Here is a 14548-nt window from a genome sequence, read left to right on the forward strand (position 1 = left end):
TGACAGCAATCGATGACGTAGTACACTGTTAAAACATCTGTTTGAAGATCCTTCCATGGCTTTGGGAAATGACAACTCTGCTTTCTCCACTCACATGCACTTACCTCTCTTTTAGAGGGACTGTGTGAGGAGTTGTTACCCCTCATATTACCTCATTCCTCTCTTTTGTCTTTTTTTGTGGGCACCTGATTCTAAGTGTTCAGTAGGAATCACTCCCCCAATTGACAGTCATCTTTCTTTTGTCCTCCAGGGTCCTGTGCAGCTTTAGGGGCGGGCTGCAACATTTGGACCCCCAAGCATGGACACCTCAATATTTTCCTCTATTTGCTAGAAATTTTAGTCTGTTGACCAATTCATTTAGCAGCTTTTGATTCACTAATTACTAAGACAAAATAAAATATGAACACAGTTTCCATTCCAGGGTCTCAAGACCCCCCCCTACTGTGGGCCTGGGTTATCAGTAACCCCCTGCTACACCCATGCACTCTGCTACCCAACTTAAAATCAGTTGGTAGAAAAAAAATAGTTACAGAATAATAAGACTTGAACTTTTAGAACAAGGGTAAAAAAGATATGTTTATTCAACCTGTTAAAGTCAATTAAATTAAACAGTAAACCTAGGACATCAACCAACTTTGTTATAATGAAAAACAAACGAGTGGGAAGTAAAATAACATTCTAAAACATCCTTTCCTGTATTTCTGCACCACATTAGAACTGCTTAAATACGACAGTGAACAAGAGCTAAGTTAAAGAAAAACAAATCTTAGATTTCAAGACTTACGAGAATGCTGAAAATACACTATATGAGACTAAAGTTGTAATTTTATGGAATTAAAGACGTACATTTTTTAAGAATAAAGTTGTTTTTTTAATCAATTATGAGATGTTTTACTTTTAAAAGGTATATCACACAAAAACAGCCAACCTCCTGCGCTAACATGGGGAGACTGTAGCATCTGGTGAAGTTATAGCCACTCTGCTATCTTTAGTATCTTTATATCTTTGGTGAAATTAATGTGAAAACAGTAAACATTTTCTACAAGAATCATAACTGTTTCAAAGACATTCATGTTTTTCATGTTATAAGAATAAAAATGCCAAAGATATGAATAATTGGAGCAAAAATGACAATTTGGTGTTTTAACAATGGACATGCACAATAAACCATCTTTATAAAAGATATTTGCCAACTGCCCATGAAAATCACTGCTGTTTAAAATACTTTTCAAAATAACAGAAGTCATGATAGCTTGAGTACGGTAAAAAGCATATAAACATTGTACTCTTACAATTTGAATGTCAAGACAGAAAATCTTAACTCTCTTAAATTTTAAATATTGAGATGTCAATTTCATTTTCTAAAACTTTATTCTAATAATAGCACGTCCTTATTCTCTTAATATTACCACTTTAATTTCATCATCCCAGATTTTTTTGTTGTTTGTGGCCTGAATACCATTTTAATATATAGGCTTTAAATACATTTTTTCCATATTTCTTGCAGCAGTTAAAGTTTTTAGATTTTTAAAGAAAAATAAAAGTCTAATGAAGTTGAAATCAGATTAAAGGGACCAGATCTGTGACCTAGACCTGTAGTAACCTGGGAGCACCCTGTTCCTGTCTGTATGAACCAAAATCTTGATGCTATAATGTGTAATGAAGAGTCAAAATGAAATACTTCAGTAAATACAAATACAAAGTATCTTAGGAGATATGATTGTGTTGAACAAAGACAAAAAAACAAAAAGCTCTTTGGCAATTTTTTCCAGAATCTTCAACAATGCTTGATTGTGTGGAGTCATCAAAAGAGTCTGCACATATAAAAATTAGCACCATTTGAAATTTCCAGTCCATTTCTGCTTGTGCGTTTTTCTCGGTGTTACATGGTACTGGATGTGATGAAGACATAAATCTTGGCAAGGAATGACGTGACCGAGCCCTGCCTCAGCAGCTTCATCTCCACATCGATCAGGAAGTCTTTGGGCTGGTGGACTTGTCTCTGCAGGTAGACAGCTCCAGTGAAACTGTTCAGCTTCCTGGTGCTGAAGTAGCCCTCCTCATTGCCCTTTATAATGCTGATGGTGATATGATCGCCCGAGTAGGCAGGGGATGGTCCGATCCGGAAGATCTGGGCAGGGATGATGATGTTGGTCTGGAAGCTGAGCTGGTAGTACGTGATGCGGACTGGAGACTTCTGACATTCCAAGGAGTTGGGGGGACAGTTGATCCGCTCACAGCGTCTGAAGAAGAGTGAAGAAAGAGAAAGGGAAAGGGATGAATAAGAAAGACAGAATTTGTAATGTGCACTCAAAATCTTCATATTGAAGAAGGAATTTGTAATGCTTCCTCTGGGTGCTATTTTTAAAAAAACACAATGTGTTGTTCCATTGTTTTGCAGATGACATTCAAATATATCTGCCTGGGACTGTGAATGACAGCCGGACCACAATCAAAACTCTGCAAGAGTGTCTCAGTGACGTACAGTCCTGGATGAATACCAACTTCCTGAACTTAAATAAAAACAAGACAGAGATAGTGGTTTTTGGCTAAACTAACCCACTGATTGGACAGGACAGTGTGATTGGTCCTCTGTCCTCCTACTGTCACTCCTCAGTGAGGAATCTTGGGGTGACTGTGGACTCCATGTTCAAACTTGACAAGCATATCAGTGCTGTCATAAAGTCCAGCTTTTTTCAGTTGAGACTGCTAGCAAAAATTAAACCATATCTCCCTCTGGCTGATTTTGAAAGAGCAATTCATGCCTTTTTAACATCGCGTCTGGATTATTGTAATTCTTTGTATGTAGGGTTGGACCAGGGCTCCCTGCAGCGTTTACAAAACGTCCAGAATGCTGCAGCTCGTCTCCTGACTAAAACAAAGAGACGGGAGCACATCACACCATTGCTGCGCAACTTGCACTGGTTCCCTATCGCATTTCGGGTGCAATTCAAAATGCTAGTGATTGTGTACAAATGTCTGCACTTTATGGGTCCAGTTTATCTGAGGGAGTTACTGCAGCCCTATACTCCCCCCAGAGCCTTGAGGTCAGCTGTCCAGCTCCTACTGGCTGTGCCCAAAGCCAGGCTTAAGACCAGAGGTGACAGAGCCTTTTCAGTGGCAGCGCCCAGACTGTGGAACAGTCTCCCATTGTCTGTCAGATCCTCTGAGTCTCTGATCCAGTTTAAGTCTAGACTGAAAACTCATCTATTCTCCCTGGCGTTTCATACCAGCTAGACAGGATATCTTGGAACTCATGACTTATAATTATTTGTCTGCTTTTATGAATGACATTATGTGTGTATTGTATTTTACGTTTCTTGCTGTTCCTTCACGGGAAGCACTTTGGTCACCTAAAGTTGTTTTAAATGTGCTATATAAATAAACTTGAATTGAATTGAATTGAATTTGTAAGCCCGCTTCATAGGGAGGGCCAGAGTTAAGACAGGGGGGACTCAGGGAGACCCATAAAAAACAACAAAAAACCAACATAAAATACAAAAGCTAAAGAGTCAGGAATGGCCTTTCATGGTTTTCAATCTGGGCATTGGCTGCATACAGACTGGAATACATGTGTTTCTACACACAGTCTTCATTGCTGTCAGTTTTTGACCTGAACTGTTTCACTGGCAAACTTCTCCACTTGGAGAGTCAGTTTGAGAAAACCTGTTGAAAGCCATGAATTTTGCTACATTTCATAGATTTGGTAGTTACATGTTGTAGTTTTACTATAAACCAGTTTCCCTGTAATAGTGGATTTTTAATTCTTGAACTCTGGGATATAATTCTTGATAGTATTTTTGAGATATTGTGTTCACAAGCAAGGGATGAATACGAGGTCCAACGACTTTGACCTTCAGCATGAGATCACCAAAATAAAATCAGTGCATGCTTGAGTCAGAGTGAACAATTGTTCAGAGTTTGGAGAAAATCCTCTGAAGCGTTCTTGATCTATATTATCTATATCTATCTACATATTAGAATGGCCCTGATAGATAGACCTACAGATGGACAATCTAAAAAACATATGGCCTCCAAGCTGTCCCTAGTTTAAGAGAGGCTGAATAAAGTGGAGTTTCAAAAGAAGCAAGGAAGTAGACAGTCTGGTAGTTGTTCAGGGATCACAGAGCTGGCTGTTTTTCACCCCTTTTGCCAATTATATCCCATTTTTGCTCAATTTTGCCACTACCCTTTGCTGCTTTTTGGCTATTTTGTCACTTTAAACAAATTCTGATGGTGTTTGGCCATTTTTGCCACTCTTTTTTTGTCACTTTCAACATGTTTTCACTACTTTTCACTAATTTTTGACACTTTTACAACTATTTGCTTATTTTTCTAAGGTATATCCTTCTTTCCCTGCTCTTTATTCTGACATCCTGATGTTTGTGCACATGTGGCTTGGCTATGAAGTGTGACATTACTTTTCAAATGCTTTAGTTAAAGGTGCCCATCTACACTGTTAATATAACTAAAAAAGGTAATTCAGTTTTAAGAAAATGGGTTTACATTTTGAAAAAAAAGCTATATTGTGCTACAACAAAAATAAATAAACTCATTTTTTTGTTGCCTTGAAAAGAGTGGTTGTTATTCAGGTTCAACATAAAATATGGTTATCACAGCTCAACTTTACAGTGGACCATGATTTTCCTGACCTCAGTGGGCCTCCAGTTTGGCTGGGCCATGGAAAGCTCACCTCTTTACTCTCCCTTATGGGCAGAAATTTTCACATCTAGTGGTATTGAACTTTTTAGGCTAATATCTACCAGGACCAATGTCATGCCAAGAATATTATGCATCCCTAAACAGTCACATTTAAGGTTAAAGCTAAGGTTGATAAAACACTTGAAAAAAAGCAGCATCTCAGATCAAGTAATGCACTGAACCCATGCACTCATTATCTTACGTTGCCATGTGGTACAACACCAAACATCTGTTTTAAAACTGTTGTGAGCAGTTTAATCATTTAGACTTCACTGATTAATAGATAGAAAGTTTTGGATAACAATTAATTTTCAGTGTCACTTAATTTCTTTATTTCCATGACCAATACTGTCTCTCTCTTTGGGATGATTTGTTGTGCTGTTTCAAGTCATATTATACTCTTATGAAGTTTTGCCTTGGTTTGAATGTCAAGGAGATGAGGCCATCCATAAGGGAAGATACTGCAAAAACATGATGTACTGTTTGGCTAGGCTTTATTTTTTATTTAATACTTAATGTGACGAAGCATGCAAGTTAGTTCGGTCAGTAATCTCGAGCCAAATGATTCACACCTGACATGCATCTTAATAAAATCACCTGACTCACATCCTCCTAATTCAGTGGTCTAAACAACCTGCAAAATTTCTGGTTTCTTTCTCTACTGTAAAACTGCCTGCTGCCCTGGATCAGCACTGCACTCTTGCTTCAACCCACCTCCACCCAAGCATTCACCTGTAGGGGGTTTAAGATGATATCCCATCACTCCTCAATTCTGCATGTAACATAAATCTGCAAGGAGAGATGAAGTCGGAGCCTGACGCCAAACTATGTTATACTGCATATATGTAATAAATGCTGGAACAAATTACAAATGTGAGATGACTTGACTGAACTATTCTTATCAGTGCAACCTAAAATGCACACTTATTGTTGTGCCACTAAAATTAAGCCAGTTTTAAAATGTAAAATCCCTTTTCTTAAAATGGTATGATCCTTTATTTACGGTAATGTTAATAATGGGCCAACTGAATTGATGTCAGGCTTCATAGCCATACAACAGCCTGCGTAAAATAGAAGAAACTGAGGCTATCTCTTAGGAGACATCTGAACCCAAGGAGGCTAGTACCAGTGCCACTGATCCAACACACATGCCATGATATTGATGAACCATACCTTGGAGAAGCTTTAATGGGCTGTTTAGAGGCCCAGCCATTTCTGTGGGCATGTCTGGGTGTCTTTTAATGTTCCCACCTTCCAACAAAGTGGAGATAAAATGTGAACTGAAAGATGGGGACATCCAGTATCACTCCGTTACAAAATCAATATGAATGTCTTAAGCCGTAACAACTGCGGGGCTTCATCACGGTGCTGTCGTGCAAATGCACCATGACACCTTAGATTTTTCTAAAACGCATTTCTTTTATCTTTCTGCTCTCTTGTTTCTTTTGTACACTCTTGTACTTTTTGTACATACTAAAATAATCATAACAATCAATAGTAAATTGAGAAAAACCTCATAATAACTTAAAAACAGTAGATAGAGCATAAATCTTCCAGTGCCACTTGCAGGGCCCTCCCTGCCTGTTTTTATTACTCTGATGCTCTCTTACTTTTTATCCATTACACATCAGAATTACTGAGTAAAGTTTGATGTACTGCTCCATAACTTTCGCCTGGTTCTTGCCAAAACCAGAGTATTTTGGTCCCCGCTCTAGGACTCACGCGGGTGGCACTTATGGCAGACCAAGGAGGGCATTTTAATCTCAGCCTCGGTCTGTGGCTGCCAAGTCTTGTCTTGAATGAAAGATGTCTTTCCATGCCAAGCCAGGCCTTGTCACACTTAAGTTAACAAGGTGTCTCTTGGTAACACTGATAAGATGTCTCCTCTGGGCTGAGTTGGGGGTGTATGTGTTGTTTCAGTCCACTGGAGCGCAGAGAGTGGAGAGCAGAAAGGCCCAGGAAGCAGCAGCTGATCGAAGCCATCTGACTTTATCCTAAGGCTCCATAGGATTCATGTTAAATTAACAGCTAGCACCTACAGCAAGATCTCAGCTAATAAGGCCCCTGAGTGCAGCACACTTCACAGCATGGACATGGATATTGGCTTCAGTCATTAAAAGAGCATGAGCAGAAAGGAACTGGGGGGAAACAAACTGAAAAATCACACTGTTATAGATCAGTGTTTCAGGGGTAGGATTTCAGATGAAATATGGGGGAAACATCAGAACTTTCACACTAAAACGGCTCTTCTTCTCAGTATAAGAGCAGAAAATGTAGACAACACAACAACAGCTTAACATTTAAAGGAAAACATGACTCACGTGTCTGAAACCTTCTTGTAGTTAGGGGGGCAGTTAAGGGAGAGACATCTGAAGCCTCCCTGCAGGTTATAGCAGGTCTGTGTGAATGAACATGTGTGGGTGCCAGTTGTGCATTCGTCAATATCTGCAAAAATAATTAAAAAAAAGGAAAATATAAAAGGTGATAGAAACAGTAAGTGCAGTTTTGAACATGCAACAAATCATGTTTTTTTTTTAAATTTAAGAATTCAGATGTAACTCATTCAACTTCAGAGAGATATTTTTGACATTTGACTACCATCACCAGCCTTGCTTATACTCTATTTTTAGATCATGTCATATCCTCCTATTTTGTAGATGGAGGTTGAAAAATATGTCAGTTTAAAATTTTATTTCTGACTTTGAGGTTTTAATGTCTTGGATGACTAAAAATCGATTAGAAAAAAAGTGTAGTCTGTCATTCTTAAAAAAATGTATGTTTATTTGCTCTTTGAAATTAAGATGGAGCCACTGGTATTTGAGCCAGTGTTACAGTGCATTCAGAAAGTATTCAGACCCACTTCATTTGTTTCAGTTTTGTTTGCAGCCTGATGCTACAATAAAAAAAAATAATAAAACAAACAAAGAAAAATTTATTCTCATTAATCTACACTAAGTACCCCATCATGGCAAAGTGAAAACAGGATTTTTAAAGATTATTAAAATCTAAAACTGAAATATAACATTGGCTAAAGTATTCAGACTCAACAACACTTAACATTTAGCTCAGATCCCCCGGTTCTCGCCCAGACTCCAAATCAAGGTGTAGAAACATCTCAGTAAAGATCCAGAGAAATGGGAGGAAGCTGAGCAACATTTCAAGTGTTGTTGTAAAGGTCCTGCTTACTTATGCCGATGTGATATTTCAGTTTTTTTTATTTTCGATCAATTTGCAAAATTTTCTAAAATTCTGTTTTCACTTTGACATGATGTGGTACTGAGTGTAGATTAATGACATAATGTTTTTTTTTTCCCAACTGTAGCATCAGGCAGCAACATCACAAAAAAGTGCAAAAAAAAAGTGAAGGGAGTCTGAATACTTTCTAAATACACTGTATATACATATTTTGTGTTGACCAACAACTGGCTGCACTGACTTCCTACGGTCATACCATCACATTGCCCATTGTGTTGAAATGAAATAAAGTAAAGTAATGTGTTCATTTGTTGGTTCTTTTTTTTTTTTTTTTTTTTTTTTCAACTTTGGACAGAACCAGGCTAGCTGTGTGCTCCTGATGCTCAGATAACTCTATCACTTATTGATCTCATCAAACTCTGTGACAAGTGACAAATATTCCCAATTCATTCATTTAAACTGAAGATTATTTAAAGCTAAAATACCACTTGCTGTAGATAATTGTTGGGGAAAATGTAAGACATGGCTGTTTCTTCAATGTACAGTTAAAAGCTCATCTGGAACCAACACTGCAGCAGCAGTTAAAGTGTTAAAAATTACATAAAGAAAAAATCAGGCTTGTCACTGGTGGTCTAATTTGCATTTGTAGGAAAAATAAAGACATTAATATACATTTCAGCATGTGTCATAACCGGTTCAATACGTTAATAAGCTTGAACAGGTAAAATCGTGGCACATACTCAATATACAGATCAACAGAACCATTTCTATGACACCTGGGGGAACTCTTTGAAGTGTGAAAAGCAAAACGAGTTGAGTTGTACAGAATTAAATGTGTTTTTAGTGCTGGGTCCAGAAAGCATTAATCTTCTGCCAGACTTCTCATAAAATAAATAAATAAAAATGATGAGTGAAGCCTTTTCAAACCCTGTTTTTAACATTAAATGGACATATCAGTGCCAAAAACATTTTTCTATTAAAGGCTCACCTCTGCAGGTGTGTCCATTAGCAGACATGGTGTACCCATGAGAAGGACAGGCACACTTGTAACTGCCAGGAACATTCACACACTGGAAGGCACAGAGGTTCCCGATGCTCTGAGAGCACTCATCAATATCTAAAGAAAAAAAAGCATCAGTTCAGGTCAAACAGCATCAGTTTATGGTAAAGAACAGGGAGAACAGATTTTCATGCGTGGGTTTTTTTCAGCTGCTTAGGGGTCAGAGGCCAGGATAAATATAAATTTTCTTGAGAAAATAAGCAATTCTCTCATTTTCACAGAGAAAAATAGCAGTTACCTCAAGAAATTGACATATGGAAGTTGAGATGTTGTGATAACAGCTACTTGCTACGGCAGGAAAACAGAGTTTAAGTATATGGATGCACATCCGTTGAGTTTCTGTGTACGGAAAAACGTAACATTTTTTAACAGAATGGAAACTTTGTATTCATTTAGTTGATACAAATGTTTTAAAACAGGTTCACCTGTCCTGTTTCAGATGTAACACAATGATCTTTATGAATCATTTTATGTGACTAAAGCCTCTTTTTCATACAAATTACATACTAGATTAGATAACAGGGATGTATGGCCTTAGGTTAGTGTCTACTTGGTTTTCCTTTTAGACAAGAACACTAGGGGGCGCCAAAGTCTAAAACTTTGAAATCTATATACGCTCGCTCTGTGACAATTCTGTTCTTCTATCTGTGTTGTGCCAACATTAAAAGTATAAAAACACTTGCACTCTCTAATTGCTTTTATCAAATTAAACTATGAAGTAACGAGCATCATTTACAAAGCTTTTCCACATATTCCACCTTTAGAAGTCTTATTATGACTGTTTACTAAGCTGTGTGTTTATAGCAGTCTGTGGGGGAGTTGTGTTTGACTGCTTTAAATGACCAAATGTTTCTGCTTCTCTCCTGTATTTTAGATAATTGAAAGAAACATTACAAATTAACACAATGTATTGATATCCAGCTCAACCCCATTCTAAAATACAACCTCAGTAAAAGCATGCAGTCAATAAAAATCTTGTTTACAGTGTCAATTAAAGTTTTTTATCACCATTGTTACTTTGTCAGGCACACTTTATGGCTGAACTGTTTCATTGAATTTCAGATTTTACAGCAGCACCTGTGTGCCTCTGACATAATATTGCCCAATAAATTTGATACTATTAATGTTTAAGCAGTAAATGGAGTCTTTAAACATGAAACAGTCCTGGAGCAACATCTTGTACACACACATTCATTTGATTCAGCATGTCTGACTCACCCTGTGTGAATGTGGATGGAGTCTTTATATGTTGGTCAAATTTAATCAGTTTAACTTTTTAAAATCTAGAGGAGATCAGTGGAGGTACTAGAATAAAAATGTATTCCACCTGTACAAAGCTTGTGTAGGACATACCTTCACAGGTGTGACCGTCCTCTTTCAGGTAGTAGCCTTGGCGACAGTAGCACTGATATGAGCCGTAGATGTTGGCACACTCCTGGCTGCAAGGGTTTTTCTCACATTCGTTGACATCTAAACAGCATAAAAGAAAAGTAAAAAAAAACCAGTGATACTTTCAAAAGTGTGTCAGTTTTTATCTTAGTACTTTCTTACAGCAGCGCTCTTTTAAACCAAGCTCACTGGTTTCTACCAGTAACTCGTAGCAATAAAAAAGCCCCTTTTTTTAGCTGGTTGCCAAGAAAGTTGGCTCCTGTAGGTTTCAGCAAAAGTGTTGGGGACTAGGTCTGCATTAACTTTGCAAAGCAAATGGATACACCGGTTTCTGTGTTTCTCACTGGCAAATCCATCTTGTAAAGCTCCTGTCTGAACCATTTGGGCCCGGTTAGCAAGTGACAGGACCAATCAGCGTCGAGTGACAGTACTTTCGGGCATGGCAGAGTCGTGACGTAAGTGAGCAGCAACAAGAGGCCGGTGCAATTACGGAGGAAGACATTAGCATGGATGCTGCTAAAGCGCCAGTTTTATCAGAGTTTGATGATATTTCTTCATTGAAGAACAAAGAACAGCAGTGAGTTGTTTTCTTTTCAAAAATGACAAAACTCATGTACATACATGTCTACAGTCGCCATGATTCGAATTATGCAGCTCTAATGGAGTTTACTTCTACGGTAGGGGCGCAGCTCGCTGGCGGCTACGTCTTGTGTTTCTTGCTCTGATTGGCCCGTAAAAATGTGACGTACAGAACATTCATTCAATCACCCTCCAAGTTTTTTTTTCAAAAGCTCTGCCTTTTCCCAAATGCTTTGTATGAGTGGTTTTCCAGATGGATGTGTGAAACATTCATTTGGCGTGCCAGGTTAGGTCTGCATGATATTAGATTAAAAAAAAAGAACAAACAATGTGACAGTAGTGATTCCATATAAATTCACTGAGTTTCTTTTTGTTGAGATTTGGGGAAATGGAATTTGAAAATTTCACTGTTGGAATTTCAGACTATTTTCATCCCCACGTCATAATAGTAATAATAAAAAAAATAAATAAATAATAATAATAATAACTAGAAAAGCACTCGGAGAGCGCAGACCTCCACCATTAGCCCTATCCCAATAGTAAAGAATCCATTCAAATATTCCTGTAACGAGACAGTGATCTGGATCACTCCCAAAATCTAATCAGTTCTTCCTTATGCCATTTCTGACATTTCCTGAAAATTTCATCAAAATCTGTTGATAACTTTTTGAGTTCTATTGCTAACAAACAAACAAACAAATTAACAAACCCTGCTGATCACATAACCTCCTTGGCGGAGGTAATAATAACAATAACAATAATAACTTTATTCATATAGCAACTTTAAAAACAAATGTTTACAAAGTGCTGTAACAGACAGCAAAAGCATAAACTCAGGGATAAATAACCATCAACAATCAGAGCAGAACAAAGGAGCTCTGTGACTTCAAACAAGAGGAAAAGAACAGAATGTGAAGACAACAGAGAAATAATGCAAATGAAAGACGTAAGAATCACACAAGACGATTTTAAATGGTAGATTAGGTAGTCAATATCAGTGAAAGATAGTGTGATTCCTATGATAATATGACAAATGATACAGGATATGGGAGAAAACACACTTATTTTTGAATATCTTGATAATGATATGAAGTAGGATTGGGTGGTATCCAATTTTAAAACTGTTATGCATTCCTGAAAATTTTTCAAATATTTATTATAACTGCCACATGATTATAAATCACATGATGCAAGAGGCATGTAAGAGCTGATAATAATATTAATAATGATAAATAAACAACGATGTTCATCATGTTAGAACTGGTCAATAACGTAAAAAAATGCTGCTGTTACATTTTGCATCTGCTGTTACATTATGAAGGAATAAAATATTTTCTCATACTAATTTAATAACTTTATTACATTACAGAGTGAGTCTGCACTAAAATCTCTCTTAATAGTTTTTCTTTAATTTAAGACTAAAAAATGTTCAAACACAAACACCCCCCTTCTCTTGAATCTGTGTGTCTGTGTGTACTCATGCACATGTGAACTGATAACACAACATTTTCTGAAATACTATAATGCTATAGTTAGGGCTGTCTCAATTTTGGACCATCCCTTAGTTAGTTATGTTGCCATAGGCTTCAAACTAAGACGGAGTCAGCCATAACTATAAGCTTTATCAAAGAGGAAAGTTTTAGCTGATTAAATATCTGACAAGTATCACAATCAAATCACCTGACACCCATCCTCCCAATTCTGTGGTCTATTTAAGCTGTAATACATCCAGTTTCCCTCTGCTCCGTAATTGCCAGCTCTAACCTGAATCAGTTCTGTGCTCTCGCTTTAAACCCACCTCCACCCCAGCATCCACGTGTAGGATCAGACAGGGGGTTTAACAAGTTATCTCATCGCTCCTCAAATTCTGCATGTACATGTGTGTATTGTGACAGGTTATGTTATGATAATGATAAAACTGTGATTTATGTGCTGCCCTATTGGAGACTATTTTCAAGCATTAATGGAAAAACAACCAAACACTGGATTCACTCTGGTGCTTTTGAGGAGTAAACAGTATGTGTAATGAAGTCAGAACAAAGGAAGACATATCGGGAGAGGATACTGCACCTACAGGCAGGATCAGTTCATCTGAGGCCTGATCTTTTAATAAGCTATGTAAAATAAAGTTGTTAAAGGTACCCACAGCTATCAACTAAACTTCACCAACTCTTCAGACAAATTAAAATTTAAGAAAGTCACATTACTGAGTTGACAAATTAGCAATTTAAAAGTGCAATGTCTTTTAATGTTCTGTGCTATTAAACTGTTTCCCCAAGAAAGACGTACTGAGTGTCTGTAGAAAATTAATCTGAAAGGCTGTTAAAAAATCTCATTATGTTGCTCAGACAAGCGTTTATAGCGTTTATAAAGGAAAAGAAACCTTGATACATGAAAAGAAATGGCAAGATAGAGAAAAGAAACTTCACATTTTGATGGTTTCCGGAGTTACAGCGGCAACAAACTGAATATACTGTGACTCACAGTCTCACAGCCACATCTTCAACAAACAGATGGCTAATCTTGAAGCCAACCTTTATGCATCTCAGACACCTCTGCAACCCAGAGGAGACTAAAGACTTGGATAATGATGATCCCTCTAAAGGCTGATCTTTATGTCTGAAGTTCTTCAAGGAATAAGTCAAACTGTCCAACTAAGCAACGTGTTAATGTTAGACTAACAGTCAGGCTCACCTTCACAGTTCTTGCCATCAAACGCCAGGGAGAATCCAACTGTGCATGAGCAGTGGTAGGAGCCTGGGGTGTTTTCACAGGTCTGGGCACACAGCCTGCCAGGATAACGCCAGCACTCATTTACATCTGTCAGTTTAGGGGGAAAGAGCCATTAGACAGAAGGTAGGTACCCCAGAGCAACTGAGGACTCAATGCCAGTTCTCATGAGGACACAACCGGTGATGTGGACGGGGACTTCTTCACACTAAATGCTCATTTCTTTTACCAAGTTAGGTGAATGGGATATAAAGCAGTCGGTGGAACAGATAACACCAACACTGAAAACATGACACTGGGCCTAATTCTCTACTTCTTATCTGGGATTTGACTGTAACAAACAACAACATTGAAGATCAATCAACAGCGCAAATGTTTTCTTCTCTTCATTTACTGCTTATGTATCTTAAATAAGGATCTGTAAATATTAAAACATTCTGAATATAAACACTTCCAGTATATTTAAAAGTATTCATCCCCTCTGGATGTTTACCCTTTTATTGATTTAATCAATCATGTCCAATATAATTTGTCTTTTAAACAAAAAAAACCCCTCTTCAGTGTCAAAATGAAAACTGATCTACACAAAGTAACAAAATATTTAATGTAAAATAAGTGACTGAAAATATTCACCCCCTTTAAAGTGACTGATCTAAATCAACAAAGGCTCAGACAATTGGTGCTAGTAGTCTCACAGTTAGTGAGAATGGGGATCACTTGAGGTCAGTGAATGTCTCAAGTGATTGTAGTATGTGCAAGGTCCAGTCACTGGGTAATCAGTATTCCTACACCATGAAGACAAAAGACAATCCAAGCAACTCAGATAAAAGGAAGTTGAAAAGTATAAGTCAGGGGATACAAAAAACATTTCCAAGGCACTTTACATCCCCAGAG

At 37.6% G+C, this 14548-nt stretch overlaps 1 protein-coding gene across 4 annotated transcripts in view; it reads right to left on the minus strand.

Annotated features, from left to right (window-relative positions):
- Positions 1–564: 564 nt before the first annotated feature.
- Positions 565–14548, minus strand: part of fbln2 (fibulin 2) — a 122892-nt gene continuing 108908 nt past the window's right edge. For 3 of the 4 annotated variants that reach the window (XM_041782834.1, XM_041782836.1, XM_041782833.1), the window contains 5 exons: positions 13619–13744; positions 10310–10426; positions 8885–9013; positions 7023–7146; positions 565–2243 (listed from right to left, as the gene is read on the minus strand). In XM_041782834.1, the coding sequence (XP_041638768.1) occupies positions 1883–2243; positions 7023–7146; positions 8885–9013; positions 10310–10426; positions 13619–13744 (857 nt within the window). In that variant the 3' untranslated portion in view covers positions 565–1882. The remainder of the gene's footprint in view (positions 2244–7022; positions 7147–8884; positions 9014–10309; positions 10427–13618; positions 13745–14548) is intronic. The other variant, XM_041782835.1, reaches the window with a different exon arrangement.

Source organism: Cheilinus undulatus, linkage group 3 (assembly GCF_018320785.1).
Source record: "Cheilinus undulatus linkage group 3, ASM1832078v1, whole genome shotgun sequence".
NCBI lineage: Eukaryota > Metazoa > Chordata > Actinopteri > Labriformes > Labridae > Cheilinus > Cheilinus undulatus.